The following is a 14,836-nucleotide window of genomic DNA, read 5'->3' as shown; positions in this document are numbered from 1 at the left end:
TCCCATTCAGTGTTTAAACCATGAGGCATCCTGGTCCTTAATGTAAAGATCCAGAATGCCTCACGTTGGTCCAATTTTTGGACCCTATTGCCTCCTCTTAGCAAAGGTTTAATGAATTCTATACCTTGAAATTTGAAGTTATGTACGCCCCCTAGGGGACAATGAGCAAAATGTTTGGGAACAGGATTGTTAAGGTCTCCCTTGGAAATAAGTCGCAAATGTTCCATAATGCGGATTTTTAAATTCCTGATGGTTCTTCCCACATATTGGCTACCACATCCACAAGTGATGAGGTAGACAACATATGAGGATTTACAATTAATAAATGATTTAATCTTGTGTCCTCCCCATCTGACTGGAGAGAAAACTGTGCGATTTCGTCATTTTAGTGCAAACTTTGCACAAATTACATGGGAAAGAACCATCAGGAAGTGTACTATCATTAGATGGCTTGGAAGAGAACAAACGGGGGGATAGAGAACTAGCTAAAGTCTTAGCTTTTTTATATACCACATTTGGGCCCGAGGCTATATATGGCTTCAAAACGGGGTCAAGAGAAAGTATTGGCCAGTGTTTAGTCAAAATCTTTTTTTATCTGTTCGGCCTGAGCTCTGAAAGATGTTATAAATAAAGGTGAGTTATTCATCATAACGTCTCTTTTTGAGCGTTGAAATAAATCCGCTCTATCAATAGTGGAGACCTCCTGAATGGATTTGTGCAGATCAATTGGATTATATCCCCTTTGTACAAACCTATGATACAACTCCTGGATTTGAATATTAAAGTCATTATCATCCGAACAATTACGTCGGAGACGAATCAATTGTCCCTTGGGTATTCCTTTAATAAGAGCACGAGGATGACAGCTGTTCGCACGTAAGAAAGTGTTACGGGAATTGGTTTTACGGAATATGTCCGATTGGATATTCCACCTTGGGTTTTGTTGGTGGTTTTTTTTTGTACTAGGTGGGAAGCAGGATGTCTCCGGAGCTGAACCACATTATCTTAAGAAGCAAGGGGTCCCTGGTGTTGAAATGTGGTTCAGCTCCAGAAAGCAAAACTAGGGGGCCTGTTTATTTTTTCCCCTGTGAAATGCTTCATTCATATAATCTGTTTCGGTGGAGTGTGTTGAGTTTGAATCCAAATGTTGTGGGGGTTTTTTTTTTTTTTGTTCCCTCCTCTTCTCAGCTGCTGGTCATGTGATCATTGCAGTGCTTCCGTTTTGGTGAGGCATGCTGCTTGAACATTTTTCATAAAGAACATTTCTTCCCTGAGTTAGAACCTAAGGTCCCATGGAGATGAGCCGTGTTGCTCTCAGCTGATGACCCTGTGGTTGCCAGAACTTGTAACTATTCATTTAAAACTATCAATATGGCCTCTGTGCTCACCAAAAGAAAGCCGTGATAGCACCTCCCATATTGTTTGAGAGATTAAAGGGTTAATGTAGTGACAACTATGGGGTAATTGTAAACGGGACTCTTGAACCCCGTGCGTCCCCCCAGACACACTATGGTAAGCACAAATCTCCACCCCCTTAAGCCCGCCCACCTCCCCTAGTCAAACACATAATACTAAAGCAGCACATAATGTTTTATTATATCTCTACAACAGTTATGTATTTGACATTACCTTATTGTGCTTAACATGTATTTAATTTGTCAAACATAATTTTTGATTTTAAGGCCCATAGCACATTGTGTTGCTAGCTCATCAAAGAGTAATGTAGTGTAGCATTGTAATGTAGTGTACATTGTGTTCCATAAATCAATGTGTTCTGTTCATTTTATGGAATCCATTGAGTTCTGGAAACTCTCCACATCGCTGACTGTATTACTGTGTTGCAAACCGCTAATGTGTGTTTTCATATTTTCTTCTGTAGGCTGTTGAAATTACCAGTTGTGGGAACTTTGCTGTAATCGGGCTTTCACATGGTAGCACAGATGTTTACAATATACAGTCTGGAATTCACAGAGGCCACTATGGCAAAGAAAAAGGTAAATATTTTGACATTTGTAACGTTTTTGAAAGAACTTGAATGGAGGTCCTGTCGGTGTTCTAAAATCTATAATAAATAAAAATACATATATAAATATATGCTTGTCATGCTATATGCCGTGTCCATGGATAGAGCGACCATCCCGCACGCAGCCCTAACGAATGGCCATGCCTCAATAATGATGGCTATAGAGCGCGCGTGTGCAGAGGTGACGGCGCGGTCGATTTTCGCGCACTGCCGTGTCGCGTGAGCAGTTTGTCTAGTAAGGGCAAGCCAGCTCGTGACATCATCGGCCACGCCTTCAACACGTCTCCGTCGCGAGGATCTGTATTCCACAGATCCGTCGGCAGACAGGCGCATGCGAGGCCATGCACTCCGTCGCACACACACCAGCAGTTGTGTTTTTATATATATATATATATATATATATATCTATAGCTATATCTCGCTATATATATCTCATGGTTTAATAAACTTGAGTCAAGCCAGGATTTAATGCTGGTTTGTCTGACCTGTATACCTGTATGATGGCTCTTTCACTATGCACCCAAGCATGGGATTTCAGAACCCAAGGCATTGTTTTTATATAAATGGCTAAGGATGTCTGAAACTCCTGTCACGTGCCAAATATAGAGCCTACCATGTACAATACCCAGTGGCTGTCGACACACACAAACATTCCGAAATATCTCTATATCTATCGATATACAATGGCAAGAATAAGTTTGTGAACTCCGATGATTATGAAAATTCTAGTTTTTCCATGATAACCTTCTTGAATCAAAACCAGTCATTTCTTAAATATCCAATTAACCAGCTCCATGTCTTTGGAAACAACATGATGTATGGATTAGACAAACCATGAGTAATTAAAGTCAGTGTATGTGCAAAAGCTAATGAAGCCCTGTTTTATCGGCTAAATTAAAGGGGATAATTAGAATCTGGTGTTTTTAAATTGGGTATATCTTCTGGGGTGAATTTGGGAGACATTACCCTATATAAGTTAGAAACTTTGAGTTTGGTCTTCACCATACAGGTGTATAGAAACACGTAATGCCACAATCAAAATAAATCTGAGGACCTCATAAAAGGTTATTGATGCTCATCAGTCTAGAAAGGGTTACACAACCATTTCTAAGACTTTGGGGCTCCTCCAATCCATTACCAGACAGATATTCTACAAATGAGAAAGTTGAAGACCACAGTCACTCTACCCAGGAGCGGTCGTCCTACCAAAATCTCACTAAGGACAACCCGGCAAATAATCCGGGAAGTTATAAAGGATCCCTGAGTGTAACGTCCAAAGATCTGCAGACCACTCTCGCCTTGGCTAATGGGATTTTTCATGACGCAACTATCCGAAACAAGAATAGAGTTCATAGAAGGATAACCAGGAAGAAATCACTGCTCTCTAAAAAGAACATTGCTGTCCGTCTGAAGTTTGCCAAAGAGCACAGATTGGCGGGAGAGGGAATGGAGAACAGTGTGCACATGGAGTAGGAGGGAGTTTAAAGAGAAGGGAGGAGAGAGCAAGGTGAGTAGGAGGAGCAAACAGACAGCCAGGAGATGGATGAGAGGAGGGAGTGTAGTGTGCACAGACAGGCGCAGCAACAGTAAGGCAGGACGTGTAAAGAGGAGCAGGGCATGATGGATGAGAGAGGTGAGGAAGAGGGGACAAGACATGGCAAGGCATTACATGGAGGGGTGAAAACAAAGAGTAATGTTTCATTAATAGCCTTTGAGATCTGCTCGATCAGCTAGTTACACCATGTACAGCTAGTTGTTTTTATTGTGCTCAATTTGCCTGACGTTTGTGACTCTTCTGCTATGGTAAGCACAGTAAAGGTAATATTTGATCGTACAGCACTCCATTTTATTTGTAATGATTAGTTGTAATTTTCTGTGGTGCTGGCATTGATGGATGGCTGGGATCTCACTTCTACCATATGTAGTAACATTGAATAGTGTGGCATTAGAAAATCATTACTTTTCAAAGAAAGTCTCATTAGAAGACATTATTTAATTTGCTGTTTATTTGTATTGTTCTAACGCAAAGGAACGTGCGTTATAACTCTGCAAAGAAACACACATTAAATAAGTCTTAGAAGAGTATGGCAAATAGAAGATTAATACCTTTCACTGCCATGGTAAGCGAATAACATGATCTTCAGTCTCTGCAAAAGATACATATGCTATTGCTTCATGCTTGTATAGTTTACCATGTATTTGACTGCTATAGTTCCATGCAGTAGTACTGTATAAAACATTTAGTACCACTAAGGGTTAACTAAGGTGTTTGTAACACAAGTAAGGCATCTAGTGGGATGCCTTAAGCAGCAATTCCTTTTGATTATGCTGGCTATCTAGACATGGGCGATGGTATGTTTGGGGAAAGGATCTCATCTCCAGCATTTATTCAATTTATCCAATACATGAGGACATGTTGATGTGTAAGTTTCATTCATTTTCAAGTCCAGGTAATGTTTATAACCATGGACCACTTTCATGTTAGGTATTGTTTACCAATTCTAATCCATGGTCCTTTAAGCCTGGCTTTTGCTGTTGCATTGCTGTTACTCATTCTGTTGGTTCAGCTGGAGTAGTGTCAATATCTGTGGCCTTGTTACATTTGTATTAATATAGAATGGTATAATCCGAGCTTTCAATCTGCTCGATATTTTGTCGTTTGTAGTGAATTCTAACTCTGCAGAGGGTTGTTGTACCAGCCCTGTGTTAGAGGTAAACGGCAGCGTAACCACACGTATCACTGAAACAATTGGTCTTTCTGTAGCCAACATGGTTAAGATAGACGAAAGTCTGGGAAATGATAAGCACCCAGAATCGGTACAGCTATGCATCATATTTTATAGTATTTTATCTTTGCCATTAAGTAATCAGTGGTGAAAGTACATAGAAGGTACATCAGTCTTTTGTCCATGGACATTTCAGTCAATAATCCTTCTAAATATGATCGATAGTTTATTATGTACTCTTCCATTCTCCACCAATCATGCACTATAACAATTATTTTGACCTCTACAAGTCGGACTTTAAAACTTGACTCTTCCCTCCTTTTGTCCGTAAATGGATCGGTAACTTGAAGTAGAGATGGAATATTCCCACCATCTTAAGAAAGGCCTTTTTGTGGAGATGCATAATAAGAATTGCAAAAGATCTGCTAACAGCCAGAAAGCTGCCAAGAATCATGAGTAGTGCAAGAAATTGCAGCCACAAACAGTTGTGTTTTTCTAAACATGACAGTTCTAGTTGCATTTCAAATGAAATCCAATAAATTGTGACTTTCCCTTACAGGTTTCATAAAAAATACTGGAGCGGTTTCAGACAGAAGTGCACTCCATACACGTGTATTGGATTTTTGAAGTGAAACTTCTTTAGTGGCACCTCATTCGTGATGGGACAAAAATGGATTGTGGGGACAGAAAATGAAACGGATGTGACGTCAAAGTGCTGACGTCACAGTGCTGGCAGTTGAGGCCGGGCTGTGTTCTGGCAAATCACATGCGTCGTCGCCGCTCCTAACCGTCTTTGTTCCCCCCACACGGCCACTTACCCGCTCCCCCCCCCCCCCCCCCACCCGCTCAACATTTACTCGCCGCCGCCACTCCTAACGCTCCCCCACACCGGACGCCACGGCTCAGAGACCCGGTGCCGGACCGCAGCCCGTGGAGATACAGCCACTCCTAACTGCCGCCGTTCCCCGCCCATTGATATGCCGCGCTTGCACGGTAGTCATGGCGACGCTCAAGATGCCATGGCTCTCCTCACAGGGACACTGCAGCACACACTGCTCCCCGGGGCCCTATGCAGGCCCTGATATCCTGCGGCCTCTCCTTCCGGTGCATGCCCGTGTCCCTGCAGGCCTACCCCGGCCGAGGCATGGAACGGCTCCGGTAACGGGGGGGAGTGGGGTGATGAGTGCGCTGCGTTCCCCACGTCCCCCACAGCACCATCAGAAGGGGATCGCTGCAGCGCTCCCCTCCGAGTCGGCTCCAGCTGACGATGACGCGCTGCCCCCTCTCCCCGCCGACACTGCCTACATCGCCTCTGTGCCGCGATTTGGTAGGAATGGGGGGGGGGGGGACTGCTGAAAGGGTGCTGGGGACTGCTGAAAGGGTGCTGGGGGCAGGAAAAGGGTGCTGAGGGGAGTCAGAGTGAGGGGGGCAGGACACACACACACTGACTGACACACATTGACTGACACACATACACACACACACTGACTGACACACATGCACGCACGCACGCACACTCTGACACACCCCCGTGAGGTTCCCACCCCTCCCCCCCCCTCCCGTGAGCTCCCCTACCCGCTCAACATCCACGATGCTGGCACTGCTGCCAATAAACATGACCCCGCCAATCAAATTTACTCATGCTCTAAGCAGTAATAATATTATTGTTACTTTATATGTTGCTGACAACACACAAAGAAGTTTCACTTACTATGCGCGTGCACAGCACACACAGCTTTTTTTTTTTGGTGAATACATGTCAATTCTCTAGGGAACATAACATAATATAATGGGGTGTAATGTTTACCGAGTTGGCCTTGGGGGAAAAATAGCACCATCTACCATCTACCATCTGTTGTTGTTTAGTGCTCCCTGGGTCTAGCACAGCTATGGCAGGTCACATAGTGCTGCTATGGAAAGACAGACAAGAAATATTCTTACTGCTAATTTTATTTTCCTCTGATCTTCCACGGCAGCACTTGGTTCATATCCTAAATAAGAAATCAAGGAAATTGGAGGCATTTTATACCGGTTGATGTTTCTAAAACCCGGGAAGAATTTAATAACTGAAGGTGGCAGGGGTCCTGGACAGGATATCCCCTCCACCTAAAAGGCAGGCCTTGTCGGTACCAATCGGAGAAAAGGCAGTATGCCATAACTGAAGTACTGCCACGGAAGACTACAAGAAAAGGAACTACTAGCAGCATCCAACAGCAAGTTTAGCTTCAATTCCAATAATGTGAAAATGCCATTTTAAAAAGTGACTTTATTGTACTCTACTCCTTGGAAAAAGTTTCCGAACAGACTTCCTCTAGAATATTACATTTGGGTATGCCGTCTAACAGTGCCTTTTTCTACATTTCTCTTTTGTGATCTTCCTGAAATGTAATGGAAACCATTGTGTTCTGCACAAGCACCGTAGATTTGTCTCGCCTTTTATTCAAATGTTTGGTTTAGTTTCAGCAATGGAATCTTTTGGCTCTTAACATTCACCGTATTTAATTTTTCACATGTTGGTGATTTTTTTGCACCAGCGGTGTTGGAAATGCACTATTTTGCTTGTTGTACAATGAAACAAATACGTTTTATTGGTAAAAAGTGATGGTAGAAATCTAATTTCTATAAGCTCGGTCATTTTGAATTCTGCTTTTCTTTAGCCCACGATGGATCTGTCAGAGGGGTAGTTGTGGACGGGTTAAACCAGATGACAATCACAGCTGGCAGTGACAAATTAATCAAGTTTTGGAAGTTCAAGACAAAAGAATTACTGCAGACCACAAGTCTCCATGTTCCCCCAACTGCTATTCTTCTCCACAGAGAGAGGTAAGGAAAAAACACTGCCGGAAGAAGATTCGTACTTTTTTTGGCGTCTGCACAGCAAGGTAATATCTGCAGATCTGCAAAACTTTCGCACGGTGTTGTGAACCATGCAAAATGTGCCCCCCACCCTTTTTATTTTTATTTTTTCCACACAAGCAATTCGCTGAACAATAAGTCAATAGATATTGCAATTTATTATGCCAAGTTGTATATTTCTCTAAACTCGCTAGATTCTCTTTATGCTTAGACTATAAATAGGGCACATGTACCATGATTTGCTCACGATCTCGCAATATTTTGCTGAAAGCTTACTACAGTAATTTGGCGATACTATTGGCCCGATGAGGCTTTAAACCTCCATGAGATACTGGCAGCACTTTCAGGAGTATCTTGGGAAGCAAGGATTCTTTCTGAACTGAAATTAATACGGTTCAGCTCCAGAGACCTCATTCTTCCCACCTAGGCAAATGGTTTTTGATGTTTTGTTGAGGTTTCCAAGATATTGAAATTTGTTGAAAATTAAGTTGCAAAGACGTCAAATATCGACAAATTACAATGTCTTCCATATACATATTCACTTAAGGTTACGTGTTATAGAACCACTATTTGTTTAGTTATGTTTGTAAATTATCACTGTTCATGTTTAATTCTCAGATTTTTTTTGTTATGAAAGTAATGCCATTGAATACCTGTTTGGTTTTCGGTAGTGGTATGCTGGGAGTTGCACTTGATGATTTCAGCATGAATGTTTTTGATATTGAAACAAGAAAAATTGTAAGAAAGTTTCTTGGACACAATGGGAAGATAAATGACATGGTAAGTTAATTCTTATACAGCATCACTGGACGTCATTCCAATATCAAATCACTGAAATCCCACACGTAAATATAAATTATTGTACATTTCCTCTGAAAATCGAATTTGCATGAAATCAAACATATTTAATTGATGCAGGACTTTAGGGTTTTGCCCATATGCCGAATATTGCCTACTACCAATAAAATAACTCCACTACTGGTGTGATGCTATTAAAATACTCACAGTATTTATTTTTTGTCTTAACTCCCTTGTAGGCTTATCTACAGAATATTATCCGTGTTTAATTCTGTGGTATCCTTCCATTCTGACCTGTATACCTGTTCTCTTTGTCAGGCTTTTAGCCCCGATGGCCGTTGGTTGTTAACTGCATCTATGGATTGCACTGTTAAAGTGTGGGACCTTCCATCTGGGTGGTAAGTTTGCCTCTTAATTTTAACAATGAATGCAACCATTTTAGTTGGAGTCAAGACTTTGCCACATAGTCTAGTAAACGTTCTGAAAGCATTCTACAGATTTCACTACTGTAGAAATGAATAAAAGAAGGACCAGCTCTATGTAACCTAAAGAACGAGTTGTGACTTGGACAGCAACATTGACTTGAATAGCATTCAAGGAGAAGGCGACACATCTAATGAAAATAAAAGTACAATACATCATAGGGCCTTTATGTATAGACTTCTATTTCGGAGCATCCCGATTAATGTAGTTTGAATTCCGTGGGAGGATGTTTAATACCTTCTCTGCAGAGGAGGACCAAATTGCATTGGAAGCCCCTTTTACAGCAGAAGGGTTAAGTTTCCTCAGCAGTATGAAGGAGCTGGCAACATGCATGTGGATAAGTGACTGACTTTGCTAAATCTGTTTTCTCAATGTTCTGTATGTTCTTCTCAGCCTAATAGACTGCTTTCTGTTGGATTCGGCTGTTGTGAGTCTAACTATGTCACCTGTAGGAGATTTTTTAGCCACTGCTCATGTGGATGACCTTGGGATTTACTTGTGGTAAGTTTGTTCTGTCATTGTCATACTGTTGAACTCTGTCCATTAATTATATTTTACTTAATGCATTTTTGTTGTTGGTTGTCATGAATTTCATTTTTAAAACTGTTTGATTTATTTTATGAACCTTAAAAATCTTAACTTTGACAACTCCTTACTAAAGGCCTTAATTGAAGTAAGATGTTTGATACTCTGCAAAAAGTTTTATCTAAGGAGCTATACACCCCAAGAAAAAGCTCACTTATGCAGCATATTTAATCTAGAGATGCGAAAACACTACATGCCATATATGTGCCATTGTAATGATTATATTTAATTTCCAGGTCCAATAAATCCTTGTTCTCCCTGATTTCCTTACGACCACTTCCAGCGAATTTTGAGCCTACTGAAGTCATGCTTCCTGGCACCAATGAGATGCAAGGTAAGGAATCGATGTTGTTTATTTAAAAATCTATCATATATAAATAAATTATTTATATTATATGCAGTGGTGTGAAAAAGAAAGTACACCCTCTTTGAATTCCATGGTTTTACATATCAGGACATAATAACAATCATCTGTTCCTTAGCAGGTCTTAAAATTAGGTAAATACAACCTCAGATGAAAAACACACAACATATTACACCGTGTCATGATTTATTTAACAAAAATAAAGCCAAAATGAAGAAGCTGTGTGTGAAAAACCAAGTACACCCTTAATGCTTCCATAGGAATTAAGATGCTAAGTAGCAGACAGGTGCTGCTAATCAAATGCCCTTGATTAATTGATAATCAGCAAGTGTGACCACCTGTATAAAAGCCGAAGTTTTCTCAGTTTGCTGGTCTGGAGCATTCAGGTGTGTCTTAACACAATGCCAAGGAGGAAAGACATCTGTAATGTTCTTAGAGAAGCCATTGTTGCTGCCCATCAATTTGGGAAGGGTTATAAGGCCATTTCCAAACAATTTAAAGTCCATCATTCAGTGAGAAAGATTATTCAAAAGTAGAAAACATTCAAGACAGTTGCCAATCTTCCCAGAGTGGACGTCCCAGCAAATTCACCCCAAGGTCAGACCGTGCAATGCTCAGAGAAATTGCAAAAACCCAAGCGTTACATCTCAGACTCTACAGGCCTCAGTTAGCATGTTAAATGTTAAAGTTCATGACCGTACTATTAGAAAAAGACTGAACAAGTATGGTTTGTTTGGAAGGGTTGTCGGGAAAAAGCCTCTTCTTTCTTAAAAGAACATGGCAGCATGGCTTAGGTTTGCAAAGTTGCATCTGATCAAACCACAAGACTTCTGGAACAATGTCCTTTGAACAGACGAGACCAAAGTGGAGATGTTTGGCCATAATGCACAGTGCCACGTGTGGCGAAAACCAAACACAGCATATCAGCATAAACACCTCATACCAACTGTCAAGCATGGTGGTGGAGGGGTTATTTGGGCTTGTTTTACAGCCACATGACCTGGGAACCTTGCAGTTATTGAGTCGACCATGAACTCCTCTGTATACCAAAGTATTCTAGAGTCAAATGTGAGGCCAACTGTCCGACAGCTAAAAGATTGGCCGAAATTGGGTCAAGCAACAGGACAATGATCCCAAGCACACCAGCAAATCTACAACAGTCAAAGTCCAGACCTCAATCCGATTGAAATGCTGTGGTTGGACCTTAAGAGAGCTGTGCATAAACAAATGCCTGCAAAACTCAATGAACTGAAGCAACGTTGTAAAGAAGAGTGGGCCAAAATTCCTCAAACGATGTGAGGCTGATAAAGTCAAACAGAAAACGATTACTTCAAGTTATTGCTGCTAAAGGTGGTTCTACAAGCTATTGGATCATAAAGTATATTTAGTTTTTTACACATGGCTTCTCCATTTTGGCTTTATTTTTTTAAAATAAATCATGACACCGTGTAATGTTGTGTTGTTGTTCATCTGAGGTTGTATTTACCTAATTTTAAGACCTGCTAAGGAACAGATGATTGTAATGTCCTAATATGTAAAACCATAGAATTCAAAGAGTGTACTTTCTTTTTCACACCACCTTATCTTATTATTATCAAGCACGAGCAGATCACAATACCCTTAAAGTGAAACCCTTGAGGAAGGTCTCTTTGTGAACCAAAACTTTACTGGTATTTCTTTGAGATGTTGCTATGGATGTATTAACCCTTGTAAACCATGCACAGCGTTTACTTAGAGGGCTATATATAGCGTTTGTGCACAGCAGCAGCGAAAGCCAAATGTGTATTTATTACATGGACGTTTTGGTCCTGTCCAGGACCTTTCATAAGACACACAAGTAACTGATCTATATATCTATATATCACCCAAAATAAACAGGAAGTGAAGCACCGACCTGAATCATCCATTTACACATGTTTATAACACGTGTGTGAATAGTGCTAGTGGAGGCAGAATACTCTAAAGCAGAGGAGGGCTGCCTATTTTCAATGTAGCCACATGTGTGGCGAATGAGAAGTGAAAATCGTCACACCATGTAAAAATTGAGAAATTAGGTTGCTCAATCGAACATTTAAAACATCCACTTTTCGCCTGCTTCACTCGCCTCAGCACTATCACCTGCTACTGCTTCTCATCTCAGCACTATCACCTGCTGCTGCAGCTTCCCTCAGAAGTGTATGTACAGAGCTCCCAGGCATGTGGTAAGGAATCAGCTTTATTCTTTCTTTATTTGGTATTTTTTGGTTTGGATCTGTGGGGGAGTATACTGTGAGTATACTGGGAGTTTTATAGAGGGTTTTGGGTGTATTTTCAGGCTTAAAAAACATTTTTGGTTTTCACCCAGGGGCTGCAGTGATTTAACCCAGCATAGCTGCAGTTTAGCTGGCTGGAAAACTGCAGTCTCACCCCCTCTCTCCTCCCCCACTACTGGAGGTTTTTACTGGTTGTTTAAACTTCCAATTTCACTCTTTTGTTTTTCTTAGGCCTGATTCCTTTTCTCACTTGCTATTTAGAGCTCTGTGTCTTTTCTATAAAGACTTGTAAAATTGTGGTGTTTGCTTATTACAACAGAGAGAGAGAAACCAATAAGGGGAAAAAGATTTAAAACTGCAGCAGGTTTTTAAAAGCTGCTGTTTTTTCCCCTTGCAGAGAGATCTCTTCTTAAAGGGACAGTTTCTCTCAATACCTCTCTCCCTAAGCAATACCCTCCCCTGACTTAGAGGCTTATTTGTTATCATGCCTGGAAAGGGGAATAGGACAAGTGCGGCAACGGGGGCGACGCCCGGATACAAAACACCAAAAACTGTGGCCCATAGGAGCAACACTCTTAGTCACAGCCCTAGGCCTGGTCCTTTCAGTGCCCTGGCCACGCCTCCCCCAGCACCTGTTAGCAGCGTAACCCCTGCAGTCCCTGTTCCAACATGGGCGCATGTGGCAGTTGCAGGCGTTGACCCCAGCAACAACAATGCTGGGGCCACGCCCTGTCTGAGCAGGAAGCTTGGGGTGAGGTGCCCAATGTCACCTGGCCTAAACATGGAGATTTATGTGAGGGCTGTGGCTGATGTGGTGGGTCCCTCTGCTGTGCTGGCGGCCAGCAAAATGTATGGGAGGGGCGTTTTCTTCCTCCGTACGCTGGCTTCCACTCACACCCTGGTGCATAAAGGCATCAGTGTAGGGGGGAAATACATCCCTATAGAACCCATGGAGGGGTTAGGCACAAAGGTCATTCTGTCAAATGTGCCCCCCTTCATCCCAGATTGCCTCATGAAGCCGTACTTGCAAGCCCTGGGGAGACATTAAGTCCCCCATAATAAAATTATCTTTGGGCTGCAGAGATAGGGCGCTGAGGCATATACTCTCATTTAGGCGGCAGGTACAACTGCTGCTGCCAGGGAGCATTGAATCTGTGGAGGGTTCGTTTAGGGTGCCCTACGAGGGCATAGCATATACTGTGTTTTATGGCACGGAGAGGGTTAGATGTTATCTGTGTAAGGAGCTGGGGCACACTCGTAGGAGTTGCCTCAAAGGGAACAGAGGACCCATCCCAACTCCTGCACCCGCCCCTCCCTCTGCCAAGACACCCGGTACCGCTGTGCCCACCACAGGCCCCTCCTGAGACCGCAGGAGATGTCGCTGTCCCATCCGGAGCAGTGACTTCTGCACCTCTTCCTGGAGAGCGGAAGGAAGGAGAGGGGGTCGCCCTGGAGCGGCCAGCCTCTGTTAGCGCGGTCTCCCCCCAGGAGGAAACACCCTGTGCCGCTGCGCCCACCGCAGCGGAGCCCTCGGGGGCCCAGGCCCCCGCTGGGACCACAGAAGATGTCGCTGCCCCATCTCGGACAGTGACGTCTACACCTCTCCCCCAAAGAAAGAGGGAGAGGGAAAAGCCCTCAAAGGCTCAGGCCCCCTCTGGGACCGCAGAAGATGTCACTGCCCCATCTCAAACAGTGACATCTGAACCTCTCCTCCCAAAAAAGAGGGGGAAGAACACTGTCACCCTCTGTCGCTGTCCCCCCCCAAGAACCCCCTAACCCCATTGTAAGCACCGTACAGGGTGAAGGGGAGCGGGAGGAAACTCCTGCTATGGAGACAGCGGCACCCTCTCCTGGGAAATCAATCCCCAGGAATAGCAAATCTAGAACCAATAAGAGGGTGATTGAGGAGGTTGAGGGTGAACCATATTACGTTTACCCTCTGAAGTCTCGGAGGCGGAAAGAAAAATCAGTTCCGCACAAGGTGGTCCTGTCCGGCCCCCTGGTTGGGATTAACCAGTGTAAACCGGATCCCACAAATGTACAGCCCCCCCCCCCCCTCGAGTTTCTGGAGGGAATGCAGCTGGAGGTACCCGACACCTCTGGGGACGTTGGGGAGCCTCCCAACGCCCCTCTCGGTTGGAGAGCGTCCCCCGGAGAATTGTGCTTCGGTGAATTTGACATGCCGAATGCACCTATCTTCAGAGCCAGCCAAGATCCCCCTCCGGCTGTACCGCCTTCGGGTGACGCACATAGGGATAAAAAGCCCCGGTTTGCGTCACCAGAGGAAGGAGATGGGTTAGGGCTGACCCCCGTGGATGAGGGTTTGGAGGGTGTTGTGGTGAGCACTTCCGATTATATCTGGGAGCTGTCTGACCTGAACCCTCTTGGTGCAGAGTTTTGGGCAGGCACTTTGTTGGGAGTGAACGCTGGGAAAGACCCTCCGTATGAAGCCCTTGCTAAGGAGTGCCCCCCCATGGTTGGTGAGAGCCCTCCCGCGGATGGTGAGAGCCCTCCCGCGGATGGTGAGAGCCCTCCCGCGGATGGTGAGAGCCCTCCCGCGGATGGTGGGTGCCCTCCCGCGGATGGTGGGTGCCCTCCCGCGGATGGTGGGTGCCCTCCCGCGGATGGTGGGTGCCCTCCCGCGGATGGTGGGGGCCCTCCCGCGGATGGTGAGGGCCTCCTGCGGTTGGTGAGTGCCCTCCCGCGGGTGATGCGAACACCCGTGGCACGTGTGCTTCTGTGGCCCCCG

The 14,836-nt window shown here is 43.9% G+C and overlaps 1 protein-coding gene across 1 annotated transcript in view; it reads left to right on the top strand.

Annotated features, from left to right (window-relative positions):
- Window positions 1-14,836, top strand: part of WDR36 (WD repeat domain 36) — a 56,818-nt gene that overhangs the window by 26,704 nt on the left and 15,278 nt on the right. Inside the window, exons 13-18 of the mRNA XM_075601880.1 lie at window positions 1,880-1,994; window positions 7,407-7,572; window positions 8,277-8,385; window positions 8,722-8,801; window positions 9,280-9,387; window positions 9,708-9,805. Of these exons, the coding sequence (XP_075457995.1) occupies window positions 1,880-1,994; window positions 7,407-7,572; window positions 8,277-8,385; window positions 8,722-8,801; window positions 9,280-9,387; window positions 9,708-9,805 (676 nt within the window). The remainder of the gene's footprint in view (window positions 1-1,879; window positions 1,995-7,406; window positions 7,573-8,276; window positions 8,386-8,721; window positions 8,802-9,279; window positions 9,388-9,707; window positions 9,806-14,836) is intronic.

The sequence above is a fragment of the Ascaphus truei genome, chromosome 1 (assembly GCF_040206685.1).
Source record: "Ascaphus truei isolate aAscTru1 chromosome 1, aAscTru1.hap1, whole genome shotgun sequence".
Lineage (NCBI taxonomy): Eukaryota > Metazoa > Chordata > Amphibia > Anura > Ascaphidae > Ascaphus > Ascaphus truei.
The sequence above is the reverse complement of the archived record's forward strand: the minus strand, read 5'-3'. Positions and strand labels throughout refer to the sequence as shown.